We start from the raw sequence: 17,348 nt of genomic DNA, 5'->3' as shown, positions 1-17,348 counted from the left end.
GGCATACCCCACTGACCTGGTGTGTAAAATATCAGATAGTGTATACGATAAGAGCCTCCTTGCACTTGATTGTAGCTGGGTAGAAGAATCAAGGACAGAGGAGAGCCCGGAATAATGACAGGGGCATCTTGGGAAGCAAGGTTATTCAGACCTAGATAACCGAACCAGTAAGATCATCCAAGGCTGCAATAGCCTGTAATTTTGGTATAGATGTGGCAAAACTGGGACCAGAGGCCAAAAGACAATTAGAGGCATATTGTTTATTTGAAAGGCATTCAGGTAAAGAAAAGGATGTGCAATGGCAGCAGTGGACCCAACTTCCGAAAAAATGGAGTGTAAGGTATATGATCACAGAACACCTCAGGTCAGAAGGGACTTCAGGAGGTTGTTCTTGTCCAGCCACCATCTTGGTGGCTTTCTGTTGAACTCGTTCTAGTTGGTCAAGGTCTTGTGTTTGCAGAGGCCCAGAACTGGATGCAGTAGTCTAGATATGGCCTACTGAGACCTGCGTAAAGATGATAATCCCTTCCCTCAACATCTGGCTGTGCTCCTCATAATGCAGCCCAGGGTGCTGCTGGCCCTTTTTGCTGCCAGGGCACAGCAATGGCTCGTGTTTGGCCTGCTGTGAGCCAGGACCTTCAGGTCCTCTTTTGCAGAGCTGCTCCCCAGTCAGTCAGTCCCCAGCCTGTCTTATCATGAGGGTTTTTTCCTTCCTGGGTGCATTTGTCCTTGTTGAATTTCTTAAGGTTCCTGCTGGCTCATTCCTGCAGCCTGTCTAGGTCTAGTAAAAGAACAACAGGTGACACATCTATGATTGTAGGAATGCGAGATGCCTACAGATGATAGCAAAGCTGACCAGTGAATCACAAGTCCCCTGGGACAGGGGAGGAAGACCCTTGGGACAACCCACAGATGATACATGTGATTTGTGATGGCTGTGGCCACACCACCCTGGCTCCCACAGGCAGGGGCTGCAGCTGTGGGTGATGAGGCTGATGATGATGGGTGTAGCCAAGGAGCACAGGTGCTCCATTAGTACCAAAGGCCCCCTTTTCTCTAAGGGGCTGTGGCTGTAGGGAATTACTCCGCTTAGGGTTGGGTAAAAGCCGTGGGTGGGAGGCACAGCAGAGCTTCTGCCAAGCCCTACCTGTTGGGACTACAGGCTTGCGTGGAGGAGGTGAGTCCAGCCCAAGTACAGGGAAGGGGGTGGAGGAGTTTGTTGGGAAGAGATGGGTCTGTGCTTGGAGCTACGTGTCCTGCATAAGACAAGGGTCCACGTGGCCAGGATCATCCTGGGCAACATGAGAGAGACAGTTGGGGGTGCTGTGGGTGACCCACAAGAAAAGAAGCTGAAGAGGTGGCTGTGGCCAACCAGCAGCCTGGTGCCACGAGCCTACAGCCCCTGGCACGCCTCAGGACAGGGAGGCATTTGACGCCAATCCCTGTTGCATGCCAACACACTGCCTTCCCCTGTGCGCCACCACAGAGCGGAGCTGCTGGATCCTCAACACTGTCTGGGGCTCCCCAGTACAGCCCTAATCTGATCCCAATTCAGCTGCTGCCCGCAGCCGCCTTCACCCCTGTGATCTATTTTATTTGTGTATTCCTTCTTCTGTACTGGGGCGACTGATACCAGCACAGGTTGGTTTTCTGGTTCAGTGCTCGTTGCTGGAGTAGCTGTGGTGTTAGTCACGGGGTCCGGAAGAGCGTGCCCACGTACACACCAATGTTTAACCCTTAGCAAGACCCGAAACGTACTCAGAAGCAGTGAAGCACCTGGCAATAGAAGCCTGTTGGTTTGAGCATCCCGAGGGTATTCACAGTCCTCGAGAGCCGCCGTGATTAGCCTGGTGGAGAAGGGGAGGTGGGGGACGGTGTCCCCCTCAGAGACTAGTTCTCCGGGAAGTTAAGAAGTGTACTGAGGGGTAGATCCCGCTAGATGCCTCCCGAGGAGCGGGGATGGAGCCCTCTGCTGCGGAGCAGGGTGTCAGCGTGTCGGGAGCCCGCCAGGGTACAGCAAAACGACAATCTTGAGCCGCTTCCCAGGGACGATAAACAGCACAACAGGGAACATGGACCGCAGGTACCGTACCCCAAAACGCAACCCCAAGAACAAGTGCAGTGACTCTGAGAGCAAATAAATCAACATTGCGGCCTGTGACTCTTAATGCAATGAACGCCTATAACAAAGTTGTTCTAACGTGCTCTGGTCAGGTCTGCCATTATCTCCAGCCACTGAGCCCCGTGTTGGGTGACAAAAAGGACTGTTGTGGTTTAAGCCCAGCCAGCAACTAGGAGCAGCCGCTCGCTCACTCCTCCCTGCCCTCGGTAGGGCAGGGAAAAAAGGAAAGGGAAAAAAACACTCATGGGTTGAGATAAAGACATTTTAATAGAAAAGTAACAGGAGAAAAAAATAACAACATTAAAAGAGTATAACAAATAAAATAATACAACACAAGTTGGTCTCACCACCCGATGATCGGTTGCCCAACCCATCCTGTGCAGCGATTCCTGCCTCCCAGGCAGCCCCCATTGATACACTGAGCATGATGGCTCCGGTATGGAATATCCCCTTGTCCAGCTCGTCCTGTCTGTGCTCCCTCTTCACTTCTGTGGGAAGCTGAAAAAAATCCTTGGCTAATATAAACATTACCTAGCAACGACGAGAACAATATGTGTTACCGACATTCCTCAACATTCTTCTCATCAAATCCCAAACACAGCAGCTACTGGAAAGGAAATTAACTCTATCCCAGCTGAAACCAGGACAGCAGCGCAGAGGCGAAAGTACCTTGCAGCTTTCTAACTCCCCGCGGGCGGGCTGGGGGGTCAGCCCACTGCAAATGAGAGGAGTTAAAACAGTTAAAAAAATAAGGCGGTGAGAGTTGAGCAGTGCCAAGGGCTTCGGGGTGTGTGTCCCCTCCTTCCAGCCAGACCCGAGAGCAGGGATGCTGCAGGCAGCAGCGCAGGCAGGGGCCGAGGTGATGCTGCGCTGGTGTCCTTGGGAGAGGGAGAGTGATGAAACGAAGGGAGCGTGTCCTGCACGGCGAGTGGGGTTCCCCTGAGTTACACCACCGAACCCACAGTCCCGGCTGGTGGCCAGAGAGAGCATCCGGCAAATGGAGGGACATGTGGCTGCGGGGCTCGGTGTGATGCCACTCCATGCCTGCAGCTGTCAGGCAGCCCCAGACGGTGGTCCCGGCTCCCCTGGCACATTGCCCTGGCTCAGCGCAGGGGCCAGCCCGTGCTGTGCCAGCAGCCCCTGCACCATCGCGAGCTCCTGCTCCACCTCCTGGGCTCCGCCACCCAGCCCCGGCATGGTGGTGGCACTGTCGCCCAGCACCCGCAGCACCTGTGCCGCCAGCTGGGCCCGCACCAGCAGCACGGCCACGGCCATGTGCAGCTTGGCACAGCCCAGCGCCTTCATCCCCCGGCGGGCAGCGGGCCCTGTGGAGAGAGTGGGCGAAGGAGCTCTGAGCACAGCAGGGTCCCCCCCAGGGGACGAGGACACCAGCTTGTCCTGGGGGCTTCACACCCCCCTGCTCCCGCCGTGCCGTACCTTGGCTCCAGCATTGCTCGCAGTACCGCAGGTCGCGCAGGATGCCGGGGCCCGTGGCCGCCAGCCATCGCAGAGCTGAGGCACGGGGCGGGCTGCCAGCGGGCGCCTTCTCCAGGAGCTGCAGCAGGATGGCGAGCAGCTGCCGTGCCAGAACGGCCGGCTCCGCAAAAACGTTGGGTTCATCCTCCTTGTACAGGCTGGTGGCTCTGCACGGAGAAAGCCGAGGCACAGGTGAAGCCAAGGGGTGGCCCCATGGCCCCCCATGCTTCCTCATGCCCAGCCCAGCGGTCTGGCAACTCACTTGTTGGCCTCCAGCTCCTCCATGATGCCCCTGAGATCTAGGACGGGGAGATGCTGCAGCAGCAAGTCGAAGGTTTCGGGGTGCTCCCCAAACTCTGCTGGGAGGAGCTGCAGGAGACCCAGCAAGCCCAGGTTGTCCTGCACGAAGACGCAGCCGTCTCGGAGTGGCTCGCCTGCGTCTTGCCGCAGGAGGCTGGCGAATCCCGAGGCCTCGTGCCGGACCTCCCGCTCCTCGTCTTGCAGAAGGTGAATGCCGACATTTATCAGCCTGGGGAAAGGGAAGGGAAGGCCACCGCAATCCCCAGAGCATCCCCATCCTGCCTGGAGGAGGCACCCCCAGGGCAATGCTTTGCCCAGGGACTTTTCTCCCGGGCTGTGAAAGGCACAGCCACCACCCGAGAGCTCACTGCTCGGGAGGGCAGGGACTGCAACAGGGATCCAGGGATCCATTAATGCGGTTTATTGCTCGTAAGGGACTGGCTGCTTCTATTAAAATGCCACCCAGAAACTTTTTGTAGGCTGCAAGCTCTTGGGTGCTTGCGGTTTTTGAACGCGTGGGGTTTTCTTTAATGCCCTTGAATTTTTTGCCGGGGACATCGCCTTGTGCAGGGTCAGCCTATTAACCCGCAACGCCCCGGGACTGTGGGCAGCGCTGGTCCTGCAAGGACCTACCGCAGAGCCACGGGGACAAGCGAGGGACAGGCAGCACGCAGGGATCGTCGCACCACATCGGCACCCGCCTTCTGCAGGGAGCGGGCGGCCGCCAGCCGCAGCACCTCGGACGAAGCAGACCGGCTGCACTCCTCCAGCACCGCGCACCATCGCTCCAGCAGCGTGCTGTCCTCGCCTTCAAACCTGTCAGAGGCCCCGGAAGGACAAGGATTTCAGGTACACCTTCCAGCCCCGTCCAGTGCTCCAAAGACCACCAGCTGCCCTGAGACTGCAGGACCCAAGCGCAAAGCCGGCTGCAATTTACAGGCGAGAAGTCGTGGCTCTGTTTCCAGCAAGGACTGGAAGGGTCAGGCAGAGCCTCCCGGCAGCGGCAGGGACATACCAGTGGGCGAGCAGCAGGCTGGCAGCACACAGCGCCTGGAGGAGGAGGTCGGGGCCAGGACACTCAGCCTCCACCATGTGCAGCAGCATCTCCAGGCATGCTGCTGAGGAGCCTTGGAGCTTACGGGAAGCTTCCTGGGACCACAATGAGGGTTCTCTGTAAAGATGCAGCAAAGCCTCAAGGTACAATCTCAGGAACTCTTTGTCCCTTCTCTCTCGTAGCACCGACCGCAAGCTCTCCTAGTTGACAACAGGAAAGAAGGTACATGGTTAGTGTCCCCGGCACCGCTGGGTGGCAACCTCATCACAACCGGGCAAGTGCCCCACTCCCGTGAACCCTCAGCCTGGGGAGCACCGTGCTTCTGGGTGGGCACCCGGGATGCCACCTGTGTGGTGCACTGGGGACCCTCTGCTTTAGTTGGTGACTTTTGAGCCTCATCATACCAGCAATGTCAGCCCAAGAGCCTTCTCCAGCTCCTCACACGTTCCTCCCTCTCCAGAGATCACCCAGCTCAGGATGGCAAGCTGGACGTCAGGATTCGGCTGCCGGAGAAGCGAGCAGACAGCGCCAATCCGCTCGTCGTCTGCCAGCCGGGCTCCCTCGCTGCACACGAAGCGGGCCATGGTTTGGTGGAGGACGGCCAAGCCTACCTGCAGGAGAACCAGGATCCCCCTTCCAACGCTTGGCCTTGAGTGGGGTGTGTGCCCCCCAGGTGAGGGGTCCCCACCTCCCATCCCGTGGCTCGCCACCAGGGGAAGGTCATGGTGGTGATTTTCCTGGCAGGCAGGAGTACCTGCAGCTCAGCACATCCTGGCTTTCCCCCGGGTGGGAGGCTGCCCAGCTCAGTGCTGATGGCGTCACGGATGCTCTGGGCAAAGCTGGGGCTAAAGGAGGCAGGCAGGAGGGCCAGGACCTGGAGGAAGGCGGCGCGGACGAGCGGGCAGTGCTGGGCAGGGGTGAGCAGCCAGCCCCGCGCCTCCAGCTGCAGAGCCACGGGGCGCAGCGCCTCGGCCGACAGCCTGCGGGGAGACACGCAGCCTCACCGCGGGGCCGCAGCCCAAAACGCTGCATCTCGGCACACAGCAACCGCAGGGGCCGTGGGTGGGGGATGGCGTGGGACCACTCACCCGTCGGTGCCCGGAGCGGGGGCCAGCAGCGCCCGCATCTGCAGCAGGTGTCCGTGGACGGCGTTGTGCGAGCGGACCCGTCCGGGTGCGGTGGGGAGCTGCCGGGCCAGCTGCAGGAGGAGCCCCCGGCGCTGGGGCGGTGGGACGACCGGCACCAGCGCCTTGGCAGCCATGGAGCGCACGGCGTAGATGGGGCTGCCCGCCAGCCCTAGCAGCGGCCCCAGGAAGCAAGCCGAGCGGCTGTGAAGCAAAAAGGGCACCGCGCGGTGACGCTCCGGCCAGAGTGAAACCCACCAAGAGCCAGGGCCAGCTCAGGGACCGCAAGGACCACGTCCTGCTGCAGGAGCCCTTGGCCGGGGCAGAGCATCCCCACTGCCCCCTCACCTGCCGGGGCCACCAGCGCTGGGCTGCAGCTGGGCCAGGAGGGTGAGGACGGCATGGAGCGCGGGGTGCAGCTGGGGTCCCCCCGGCACGGGCACGGCAGCCGCCCCCAGCTCGCCCAGCAGCACGGCGCCCAGCTGGGGGTGCTGCCCGAGGAAGGCTTGCAGGCTCACCCCCTCCGCCAGGCAGCCCTCCCCACGGCTCCGCTGCTGGCCCAGCAGCCGGGACGTGAGGGCACCTGCAGGGACAGGGCAGAAAGCAGCGTCAGGTCCCCCCCATCCCCTGCCCGTCCCACCACACTTCTGCATCGGTTCTGCAGGGATCTCTCCCCCTCGGTACTCACTGAAGAGCTGGATGGCTGCGTTCCTCATGGCCCAACACGGCGAGCCCAGGCCCCGCAGGGCCAGGGCCACCATCGGCGTGGCGTGCCGCAGCACCGCGCCGCCCAGCCCCGCGCCACGCACCAGTGTCTGCAGCACATGGCAGGCACACACCTGGGGAGAGCGCGCGGGGCTCAGCAGCACTTGGTGGGGAGGGGGCTCACGCTTCCGAGCAAAGGGAAGGTGGTGGGAAAGACAGGGGAGCCAAGGGGCCATCAGCTCTCGGGCTCCCAGGATGGGCAGCGTGGCCAGGGCTGCGTTTCTTTGCTCACCCTGAGGTCTCTGTGCCAGTACACAGCCTCCTGCTGGGGTACCTGCCACAGCTCCCTTTAGGGGACCTCGTGCAGATCACCCTGTCTCCAAACGGGCTACAGCAGCCAGGAGCTCGGCGCCCGCCGCGCTCACCTGCGGGAGGTCGAGGGTCTGGTCCCAGTCCTGCGGCAGGGCTGTGGTGGCCAAGGCTAGCAGTGTCTGGATGCAGCGGGTCAGCAGCGGCCGTGCCTGCGCCGGGGCCTCCCCGCTGACGATGCAGAGGAAGAGCATGGGGAAGCCGGCGGCACGGCGCGTGATCGAGCTGCTGCGGGGTCCACTCAGCGCTTCTAAGCCCTGAGGAACAAAACCCACCGAAGATATGGCTGGAAACCTGCCGGCTGGAGCCTGCAGCTGCTCTGCAGGGAGGGAACCGGCCGCGCCAACCCTGCCCTCCAGCATCTCAGCTGCCAGGCAGCTGGGGGGACACAGGGACACGGCCCTGGGGCTCCCCGGGGCACGGGGGGAACATGGGGCAGAACGAGCACAGTACCTGCTCCAGCATGGTCTGCGGGATGGCCTGCAGCTCCGCATCCGGGTGCTTCAGCAGAGCGGCACAAAACTTGGTGAAGCCCATGCTGCAGCCCTCCACCGCTCCCTAGGGCAGAGCAGCGTCAGGCCCCCGCGCCATGAAGGGGGCACCCACCAGCCCCCAGAAACCTCTTTGCAAAGGGGAAGGAGAAAGCGAGAAGACATGATGGCGTGGGGAAGGTGATGAGGTTTGGCACTGGGATCCCAGCCAGGGGCTTCCAGCCGTGCGCCACGTCCTGCCCCAGAGCAGACCCTGCCCCGCTGCCCTCGCCCTCCCTGCGTGCCAGTGAGAGTCCCCGGCTATCGGCCCGGGGCAGGGACAGGGCTGGAGGGGCAGGCATGGGGCTGAGCCACCCCCAGCGAGACACGCTCTTACCCAGTGCCGGCACCGCAGCAGGATTTCCTGGAAGACCTTTGCGGCCATCTGCAGGGTGGGGAGCGGCAGGAGGGACCCCGATCCGGCGGGCAGCGCTGGGGCCAGCAGCAGCTCAGCCAGGCCCCCCAGGAGCAGCCCTATCTCCTGGGAAGAAGCAGAAGGTCACGGGGACCGGCAGTGGGGCTGCCCCATTCCTGTCCTGCCCCATTCCTGTCCTGCCCCGCCGTCGCTGCCGCAGGGAAGCGCAGCGGGTGCTGCTGTTGCCCCCCAGCACAGGCGCTCTTGGTTGCTGGCACCATCAGGCAGCGTGGCCAGTGGGATGCCCACAAGCACACCCAGGCTCCGCAGCATGGCGGTTTCCCAGCCAGCTGCAGGGCGTGCATGGCAGAGATGGCCTTTTTCCGAGGAGAAGCCGGGATGGGTGGCATCAGAAAGGAGCTATGATGAGCTGCAAGCCGGGGAGCCTGGCTCTGCCGCAGCTGGGGTCTGTCAGTGCCTGGGAGCCAGCTGGGCTACATAAGGGCAGGCAGGGAGGTGGCTGCTTTGGGAGAGGGTGGTGGTTGTATCCTCCCTGGCAGGGGATGAGGACGGTCTGTGGCAGCTCGGAGGTAAGGGCACAGATTCCCCATGTTTGTCCCTGGGGAGGGTGAATGCCCCCAGGGGAGCTGAGGAACCCAGGAGCTGGGTGGTGGGTGCCGTGCCGGGCTGCCCCTCTCCCCGGTGCCATGCAGGGGGGTGCCTACCTTCACTGATACCCAGCAGCAGGTCAGGATCAGGCTGTGCTCCTCCGACAGCAGGACTGAGTCCTCCTCCTCTTCCTCCTGCCCCTGGCCTTTCCCCAGCATGATGAGGGAGCCGATGGCGTTCCCCATGTCTGCAAACGATGGGGCAGCAGCTGCGAAAGGGAGAAGCCTGGTCTGAGCGGGGCGATGTGGGGCAGTGCCTGCGGGGAGCGAGGGGCAGAGGGAGGGGGATGCTGCTGGGGAGATGGGGGGATCCCCTGTTCAGAGCGCACACAAATGGCAGTGGCTCCTGTCCTGCGACGTGTCCGGCTCAGGACCACGGCTGCGCTTTGCCCCACTGCTCTTTCCGGGCCGTCGCTGTAAGGGCCCCACCAGCCCCTGCTTTCCGGCTGCTCCAAGTGGGCAAGAGCCTCGCTGCTTCTGGGAGGCTTTTGCCTCTACTTCTGCTGCTGTTCTCATGTGCAGTTGAGAAAAGGACCCAAACCCAGGCACTATCTGCTCTGCCCCTGTGGTTTCCAGGATCCTCTGCCCAAGGCCCGCAGCATCCTTGCCAGGGTGTCCTGCTCTGGACCTTACTCCCCGGCTGACCTGCCCGGCCCCGCTGCCGTCCCCTGCTAGAGGCAGTGAGCCCCAAGCAAGTGCCTCCCCTGCAGGCTGGGGGGCTGCTGGGTCGAGGACAGCTGTGACGGAGGTGTCACTGCTTCCCGGGGCTGGTCCCCCGCCATGGGGACGTGCTCACCTTGCTCATCGGCGCCGGGGCCTTGCCGGCTCTGCAGAGCGCCCAGCAGGAAGGAGGTGATGTCTCTCGCTGTGGTGACGAGGCGGGTGAGGAGCTCCTGCCAGCTCTGCGCCAACTCTGCTGCCCGCATGGAGGCGGCCACCTCCGGCACCTGGAGCAGGCACCTCCGCAGGGCTGCGATGGCTCCTGCACAAACACCCAGCTCTGGTCACGGCGGTGGCTGGTGTCACCCCAGCTCTGCTGCCCGAGCCTGCAGCTGAAATGGTTCACAGGCAGGGGAGCGCGCAGGGCCCCTGGGCGACGGGCATGCTGGGCAGGTGGAGCAGTAATTCAGGGAAACTGAGGCAAGGATGCGGCATCAGCACGGAGTTGTGGCCTCAGTCCTGCCTGTACGATTCCTGCCTGCTCCGAATTCCCAGGGAGGAGACCTACGGCAGGAGCCGCCCGCCACCCTGCCAGGCTGGGGACGTACCGTGCATTGGCGCGGTGGCTGCTGCCCGCAGCAGGTCCCGGCACGCCGCAGTGTACTGGGCTTGCAGCACGTGGAGAAGGTGCTGAGCGAAACACAGGCCTCGGTTGGGCAACGTCGGGGCTGCTTCAGCCTCCAGGGCCAGGCTCTTCATGGTGCTGCTGTCTGACCTGGGGGAAGAGGTAAAGGCTGCTGTGAGGATGAGGGAGTTTTCTGCCCGACTCCCGTTGTGTGGCTGCTTCCTACACTGTCTCGGGGTCCTGCATACCAACCCTACCCAGCTCCCCACTGCAAGGCTACTGCAAACCCAAGCCCTCGCTGCCCTGAGATGTAAATGCAGCCTCTGGCGATACACAGCTGGGCTGCCAACATGGTCTCGGGGGTTGCCATGCCGCCATGGGGACGGGGAGGCCGGGAGCTCATACTTCTGCAGGATGGTCTTCATCAGCACGGCTCCGGCTTCAGCCTCCTGCACTCGCGGGCTGCCCAGGGTGTCCTGGGCCAGCTGGAAGAGAGCCAGGGCGACGGGCTCGGGGAATGTTGGGGGGAAGTAGCGGACAAGAAGCTCCGAGGCCAAGTCTCTGATCTGTCAAGACAGGAGAGGTGGGGGGAATTGGGACACAAGACGGAGGGGAAGCGGCTGGGGCAGCGCACGGGGGGAAAGCCCACCGTGGGGGGAGCCCGCTGCCCTTCCCCTCTGAGCCCCGTGGGGCCAAGGCAGGCAGCTTTCTCACCGTTAAGGCTCACCTCGTTAGTGCTGTCCTGCAAGCAGCTCAGCAGGGCCAACAAATTGGTCTGGGAGAAGAAGTCCCAGCAGCCGCTCTGCCGGGCATAGCTCAACAGCGTGGCCATGGTCCCTGCGGCGGGGACACAGGGCGGTGGGACGGGGATGGGGGCAGCACCCCTGCAGCCGAGAGGCAATGCTCCACGGGGGCTGCCCGTACTCACGCGGGGGCTGGCCCTTCTTCCTCTCGGGACTCCAGGTGTCCGTGCAAGTCTCCAAAACTGCGGCCAGGAGGAGCAGAGCCGTCTTCTTCCTCTGGTAGTTGGAGCCCGGGCTGAGCGAGGCGATGCTGAGCTGCAGCAGCCACTCCACGAAGCCTGTGGGCAGAGAGCGATGCCAGGCTGGGCACCCACATGCGAATCCCCCAGGGCTGCGGCGGAGATGCCGGGGCGGCCGCCTCACCTACTGCCTGGGCGAGCTGCCCCGCTCCCTCGCTCGGCTCGGCATCTTGGGGCACCTTCCCTCGCAGCTGGGCCAGCGAGCTGTCCCGCAGCCGGACCAGCGCCTTCCTCACCGCTGCCTGCAGCAGCTGCCGGAACGAGGAGGAGTCGCAGTTGAGGTTGAGGGGCAGGAACTCCCGCAGCAGCCGCACCTCGCTGCCCGAGAGGGGCTGGTTGGTGCTGGGGCTGCAGCAGAGGAGACCCAGTGCCGCCAGCCGAACGCCGTCCTCGCGGGCGCCCAGGCAGCAGGAGAGCCGCTCCAGCACCTCGCCCCGCAGCGGCAGGGCCCCCGCCACGCTCTTCTGCGCCTTCAGCAGCGAGACCCAAGCCCGGAGCGACGCCGTGTCCCAGCCGCTGAACTGAGCGTCCAGCAGCGCCTGGGCAGCCGGGAGCTGCCGCAGGGTCCAGGCGAGGAGGTGGTTGGCGGCGTTGCTCTGCAGGATGGGCAGGGGGGAGCGGAGCGCCTGGGAGAGCAGCGGCAGCCAGCGCAGCGCCCACCGGTCTGCCAGCGCTGCATCCGTGCCCCGCTGCCCGTCCTGCCGCTCGGCACGCTGCTGCCGCACCAGGGCCTTGTAGACCTCGGTGGCTGCAGGACACAGGTGGTTGGTGGAGAGGCAGCTCAGGAGGTGCTGCGGCAGGTCTGGGTAGGCGTCCAGCACCTGGGGGAAAGACAGAAGACCCTCATCTCCCTGCCAAGCTGAAGCAGGGGGGACTGATCTGGGTACAGACCACCCTGTGGTCACCCACGGCACTGAGCATCTCTGGTACCCCAAGCTGCTTTTGGCCAGATTTTGGTGGGCAAACTGTCAAAGCATCCCCCCCCACTGGCGGTCCCCAGGGATTCATCCTTGTAGCTGCAGCTCACTGCCCCACCGGGGATACCATCCCCTGGCTGGGAGGGCTGCCAGCCCCCATGGCTGAGCTGGGCAGGAGAAGGTGACAGGCAGGGGACAGAGGCTGTGCCACCCCAGCAGCAGTGCCAGCCAGGACCGAGCCTCCCCGTCCCCCCGCCTTCCCTACCTGCTGGCTGCCCACGTAGGGCACAATGGCACACAGGGGCATGTATCTGGCTTTGATTTGCCACGGCATCGACACCACCCTCTGCAGCATCTGTTGGTAGAGGGGTCTCTCCTGGTCCTGGAAGTGCTGGCACTCGAGGTGGTAGATCTCCAGGAGCAGTCGGAAGGAGCTGTGGATGAACTCGGAAACCCCTTCCACCTGGGGGGAGAGGGATGGCAAGCAGGAGAGGTTAGGGTGGGCTTCCCCGCTTGCATCAGGAAAGACCCTTCACTTTCCCGTGGCTGTGGACTTTCAGTGCTGCCTGGTAAGCAGGGGGTTAGGAGCCGGGGACGTGGGGATGGCAGGCGGTGAGACAGCAGATGTGGGCAGGCTGGGACTGCACTGGTGGGAGGGTGAAGCACTGGGACATGGGTGTGACAAGTGCCCCGGCCTCAGCAGCGCGGGTGCCCCTGCCCTGACAGAGGGTGGCTGCAGGCAGCCGCAGGCACAGGGATGTAGCCGTTTGATGGAGCTGAAACAGGCAGCTCCGGGGTGTGTTATGGGCAGGGGAACAGCAGCTGAGCTGGGTGAAGGAAGGGCTGGTTTTGGCTGCAGTGACATGGGCCTTCGGCACCCCATCCTTACCGGGGTCTCGGCGTTGTCCCACACCAGCTGGGTGAGCTGCTGGAGCGGCTCGGCGTCCTGGGCCAGGATGCGGGTCCCCGTCAGGTGCCAGACGGCGGGCAGGCTGTCCCGCAGGCGCTGCAGCCACAGGGCACAGGCTGCAAAAGCAGAGACCCCCCCTGCAGCCCCCGCCCCCAGACGCGCCGGCAGCAGAGCCGGTGCGGGCTGCCGGGCTTAGGGACCCCGTGCGCAAGGGGAGCGGCTTCCCTGATGGGTAGGCAATAGCCTGAGAGGGCTAGTGTCCGTTGGGACAGAGCAGAAATTAACAGCAGTTTCCAAACTAGCTACTGAGATCCAGGAAAGCATCTTCCCTGGGAGAAGATGAAGTGCCGCAGGGGCCCCGTGTGTCATGAACACAGGGAACCTTTCAGACCTCCCTGCCACAGTGGCGTCATCATCTCCTACCTTGGAAGCAGTAGTAGTGGCAGTCCTTCTGCTCCTTGGTCAGGGCACACACCGCTGGAAGGACCACGTCCAGCAGCAGACAGGCCTGCGGGAGCAGGGCGGCTCAGGGAGCGGGCAGGCGCGGGCTCTCTGGGGCCAGAAAACCCCACCATTGGGCAGGCGAGGAGAGCACTGCCTGGCTTTTCTGCTTTTACAGCAGTGTATTGCTGGCTTTTGCTCCCTGACTGGAAGTCCTCAGCTCTTGAGGACTCAGGAGATGCTGGAGCTGGGCAGTGCAGGGGCTGCGCTCTGCCTGGGGGGCCGAACGCTGCTGCCGCTTTGCTTGTGCGGGGGCTACTTTTGGCACCTCCTGGCTTCTCAGCTCCCCAGGAGAGGGAAATCCCTGGTCAGATGTCTTTGGAAAAGCAGGCTCCCAGCTAATGCACCGTGATGAGCGGGATGTGTGGAGCTGCTGGTGCTGACGGTGCAGCCTGGCTACGTCCCCTGGGGAGCCACAGCCCCCGCCGGCGGCTGCCAGCCCTGCGCAAGGGGCTCTCCAAATCCCTGGACGGTGGGTTTGAGCTCTCCTACCTGGCGGGTGAAGCTCTCCAGCTGACAGCTGAGGATGTCGGTCTTGCAGCACGTCAGCAAACCTCTGGTGAGCACAAGCTTCTCCAGCCCATCTGGCTCCAGGACCGGGGGGACCTCCAATGCCAGCTCCCCAAACTGCAGCTCCCCCCCACCTGGTGGGAAATGGCTGCGTTAGGCAGCAGAAAGATGGCAAACCCAAATGCTGCTCTGAGAGCCAACTGCCCTGGCTCATCCCAGAGTGACTGTGGGAGGTGGCCGGTGGCCACTGGAGCTCCCAGACCCCGAGAGCGGGACACCGCAGCAGAGTCCGGCTTGCACCACTGCTGAGCGGCACCATCTGCCGTCCCCTGGCACTCAAACACACCTGTCCCTGCCGTCCCCTCCGCCAGAGGCTGACCCTGGGTCCGGAGGGAGCACGCACCTCGGTGCTGGAGCTGGAAGAGGGCCAGCGCGGCACTGGCCCCGCGCTCGGGCTGCGGGGCCGTGTTCAGCAGCATGCTCAGCGCCGTGCCCGCCAGCAGCCGCGCGTCCTTGTTTGGGACCTGGGCTTGCAAGGGAGGCAAAGGCACAGCTGAAAACACCATCTGAAAACCAAGATGCCATTTAACCCTCCCTCCCTGCCCACGCAAGCAACTAAGCAGGGTCCCTGGACACCCCAGACACTGGGGCTGCCTCTGCAGGCTCCCCTCGGAGAGGGAACGGGGAAAGCAGCTGGGAAGGATGGCGTTGCTCTGCTCCTTGGGACAGGCAGCACCTTCCCTCCCCGGGGCCTCACACACCTTCCCCCACGACACCTCCAGCAGCAGCCCCAGGAGGCTCTGCAGGGCTTCGCTCTTCCCCGCCATGCTCCACACCAGGGGGGCCACGTCCTTCGGCAGCGCCTGGAAGAGCTGGAGGCAGGCCTGGAGGAGAGGAGAGACGGGGGCCGCAGCGATGGCGGTCAGCATCCCTCACCTCCGAAAAAGCAGCCATTCCCCAGGGATGGGATGTCCATTCGAAGCGGCAATGTGTGTCACATCCCTCCTGGACAGTCCCAGACAGTCCTTGCAGGGACTGATCCTTCCACCCTCCTTCAAAATTCAGCTCTTACCTTGACGGCCAGGTAGCCCCACATGCCGCCGGGCGCGGGCTGGCTCTGCAGCACCCAGCGCAAGGTGGTGGCCAGACCCTGCAGCAGCGGGGCCAGGTTCTGTTGCCAGTGCTGCCGGCCCAGGCTGCTCTCCTCTAGGAACATGCACACTGCGGGCAAGGGGACAGCATCAGCTCCCATCACTGTGCCCGCAGCCAGCCCTGCTCCTGGTTACACCAGGGGCTGCGCTGCCGGTAAGCGGTAGGAACGGGGCTGGGACGCAGGGGATGCTTTGGCTTGTCCGGTTTCCAGCCATCCCGGGCGGGTGGGCAGCCACTGGGTGCCGTGGGACCTCTGCAGAGATCCCACGGATCCAGCTGATCCCTGCTCCCCCTCCCACGAGTGCAGAGGACCCAGTCTGGGCAGACAGGAGGTGTCCCATGCGGTGGTGTGGGCTAGGAGAAGCCTCCAGAGGGGAAGGAGCAGAGACTGACCTGACTGAAGGTCTCCAGGAGACAGCACCTGTGGGGGCAGAAGGACAGTTTGACCTGCGTGACGACAGGCTGGGTCTCGGTGCCTTGGACAGGACGGTTCTGCCTGCACCAGAAACTGCCCCAGCGATGAGCAAAGGGCCAGTGTGACAGGCAACCATGTGTCACCAGCTGCAAGCGAGGGCAAGCACCCAGCACCCTGGGCAGCCCAAACCAGGAGGCTCCTGTCGCAAGTGGGCTCCAGCCCCCGTGGAAGCTGGTGCCACCGCACAACTCGGGTGCTCTCACCTCTCCCTGCGGCACCAGGCCGGCCAGCAGCGCGCCCACCTCCTGGGACAGCAGGGCTTCCTTCCCCACCACCAGCTGGGTCACAATCTGCCAAGAGACACCCTGAGTCAGCCCAGACCCCCGAGAGATACCAGCCGCAATGCGCTTTTAGAGGAGATCTGCGGCATCACCGTGGCCCCTTTGCCGGTAAGGACGCACTGCACCAGGGCTGTGCCGGTGGCAGGCAGAGTTGGGCAAGACCATGGCTTAGACTTGTGGCTGACAGAGCTCTGAAGCTGCAGTTGCGATACAGACCTGTTCCAGTTTCTGGAAGGAGCTGGAGCTGCCAGTTGCCTCCATCTGGAAAGCCAGGACGCAGCGGAGTAGGGGCTGTGCCTCCGCATCACCCAGCGCCCGCAGACCCTCGCTCAGTGCCCGTGACAGCAGGAGAGCCTCCTCCAGGTGCTTGTCTTTGCATCTCTTGGCAGTGCTCCTGAAATGGGATGGGGATGGCGGTGAGGATACCGCGGCTTGGTGGGGATTGGGGTGGGGTGCATCCCAGCTCAGTGGAGATTAAGGTTGGGGTACCCCGGATCAATATAGGTTGGAGTGGGGGTAGCCCAGCTCGATTTGGATCGGGGTGGGGGTGTCTTGCCTTGGTGGGGATTAGGGTTGGGGGCACCCCAGCTTGATTTGGATTGGGGTAGGGGTGCCCCAGCTTGATGGGGGTTAGGGTTGGAGTGCTCCAGCTTGCAATGGTCCTCTCCCAACTGCAGCAGCATTGCATGGCCAGGGGGGTCGGAGGGGAAGGGGCGGAAACACTCACAACTCCTCAAAGCTCAAAGTCCAAAACCCAGCGTGTGCTGGCAAACGCAAGCTCGGGGCAGGGGGGGAAGAGGTGCAGGGCTGGGCAGGAGGGCCCAAAAAACTTACTGCCCTGCTGCTGCAGAGCGGGCTTGGAAGGGGATGAGGGCAAGTGGGGGGGGGGGGCTCGGTTGCCTTACCGGGGTCTGAGCCGAGCCTACAGCTCTACCTCCGGACCCGCGCCCGGGGGATGCTGAGATCCGCGCTGGGGGGTGCTCGGGAGTCCCACGCTGGGTACCAGCATCCGGGGGATGTTCAGGCGTCCCCATGCCGGGCACCAGCACCCGGGGGATGCCGAGATCCGCGCCCGGGGGATGCTCGGGGATCCCCACACCGGGCACCAGCACCCGGGGGATACCAAGATCCGCGACCGGGGGGTGCTCGGGAGTCCCACGCTGGGTACCCGCACCCGGGGGATGCTCGGGGGGACCCGCGCCGGGTACCCGCACCCGGGGGATGCCGAGATCCGCGCCCGGGGGATGCTCGGGGGTTCCCACGCCGGGTACCCGCACCCGGGGGATGCCGAGATCCCCGCCAGGGGGATGCTCGAGGATTCCCACGCCGAGCACCAGCGCCCGGGGCATGCTCGGGGGCTCCACGCCGGGATATTCCCGAGGCGGGGGGGTGGGGAACTCGCGCCCTAGGGATGCCGGGGTCCCCTCTCCCCAGGACCCCGTCCTCTTACCCCGCGAATTGCCGCAGGCAGCGCAGGCAGGAGAGCGCCGGCTGAGCGATGCCCAGCGCCCCGTAGAAGGCAGCGCAGGCCCGCGCCTGCCGCTCGGCTCCCATAGCCGGTGCTGCCGCCAC

The 17,348-nt window shown here is 63.8% G+C and overlaps 1 protein-coding gene across 3 annotated transcripts; it reads right to left on the bottom strand.

Moving 5' to 3' along the window:
• Nucleotides 1-2,386: 2,386 nt before the first annotated feature.
• LOC128917266 (thyroid adenoma-associated protein homolog) lies at nucleotides 2,387-17,348 on the bottom strand. Of its 3 annotated transcripts, XM_054220015.1 has the most exons (32): nucleotides 17,227-17,348; nucleotides 15,993-16,170; nucleotides 15,699-15,785; nucleotides 15,414-15,441; nucleotides 14,941-15,089; nucleotides 14,630-14,752; nucleotides 14,272-14,392; nucleotides 13,851-14,002; nucleotides 13,281-13,365; nucleotides 12,837-12,973; nucleotides 12,213-12,410; nucleotides 11,459-11,851; nucleotides 11,155-11,281; nucleotides 10,917-11,069; nucleotides 10,716-10,825; nucleotides 10,394-10,554; nucleotides 9,972-10,138; nucleotides 9,500-9,685; nucleotides 8,761-8,912; nucleotides 8,018-8,161; nucleotides 7,604-7,708; nucleotides 7,207-7,407; nucleotides 6,765-6,915; nucleotides 6,425-6,659; nucleotides 6,041-6,280; nucleotides 5,707-5,932; nucleotides 5,357-5,563; nucleotides 4,914-5,152; nucleotides 4,532-4,714; nucleotides 3,861-4,127; nucleotides 3,560-3,765; nucleotides 2,387-3,447 (listed from the first exon to the last, which is right to left on the bottom strand). In XM_054220015.1, the coding sequence occupies exons 1-32, from the start codon at nucleotides 17,328-17,330 to the stop codon at nucleotides 3,176-3,178; spliced, it is 5,487 nt and encodes a 1,828-aa protein (XP_054075990.1). In that variant the 5' UTR covers nucleotides 17,331-17,348; the 3' UTR covers nucleotides 2,387-3,175. The 3 variants fall into 3 exon arrangements, 2 of the variants coding, with proteins under 2 accessions (XP_054075990.1, XP_054075989.1); XM_054220014.1 differs by having other exon boundaries at nucleotides 11,155-11,851; XR_008469237.1 differs by lacking the exons at nucleotides 2,387-3,447; nucleotides 3,560-3,765; nucleotides 3,861-4,127 and having other exon boundaries at nucleotides 4,574-4,714; nucleotides 4,914-5,069; nucleotides 11,155-11,851.

The sequence above is a fragment of the Rissa tridactyla genome, chromosome 13 (genome assembly GCF_028500815.1).
Source record: "Rissa tridactyla isolate bRisTri1 chromosome 13, bRisTri1.patW.cur.20221130, whole genome shotgun sequence".
In the NCBI taxonomy this organism is placed as follows: Eukaryota; Metazoa; Chordata; class Aves; order Charadriiformes; family Laridae; genus Rissa; species Rissa tridactyla.
This window is presented reverse-complemented; position numbering and strand designations above follow the sequence as displayed.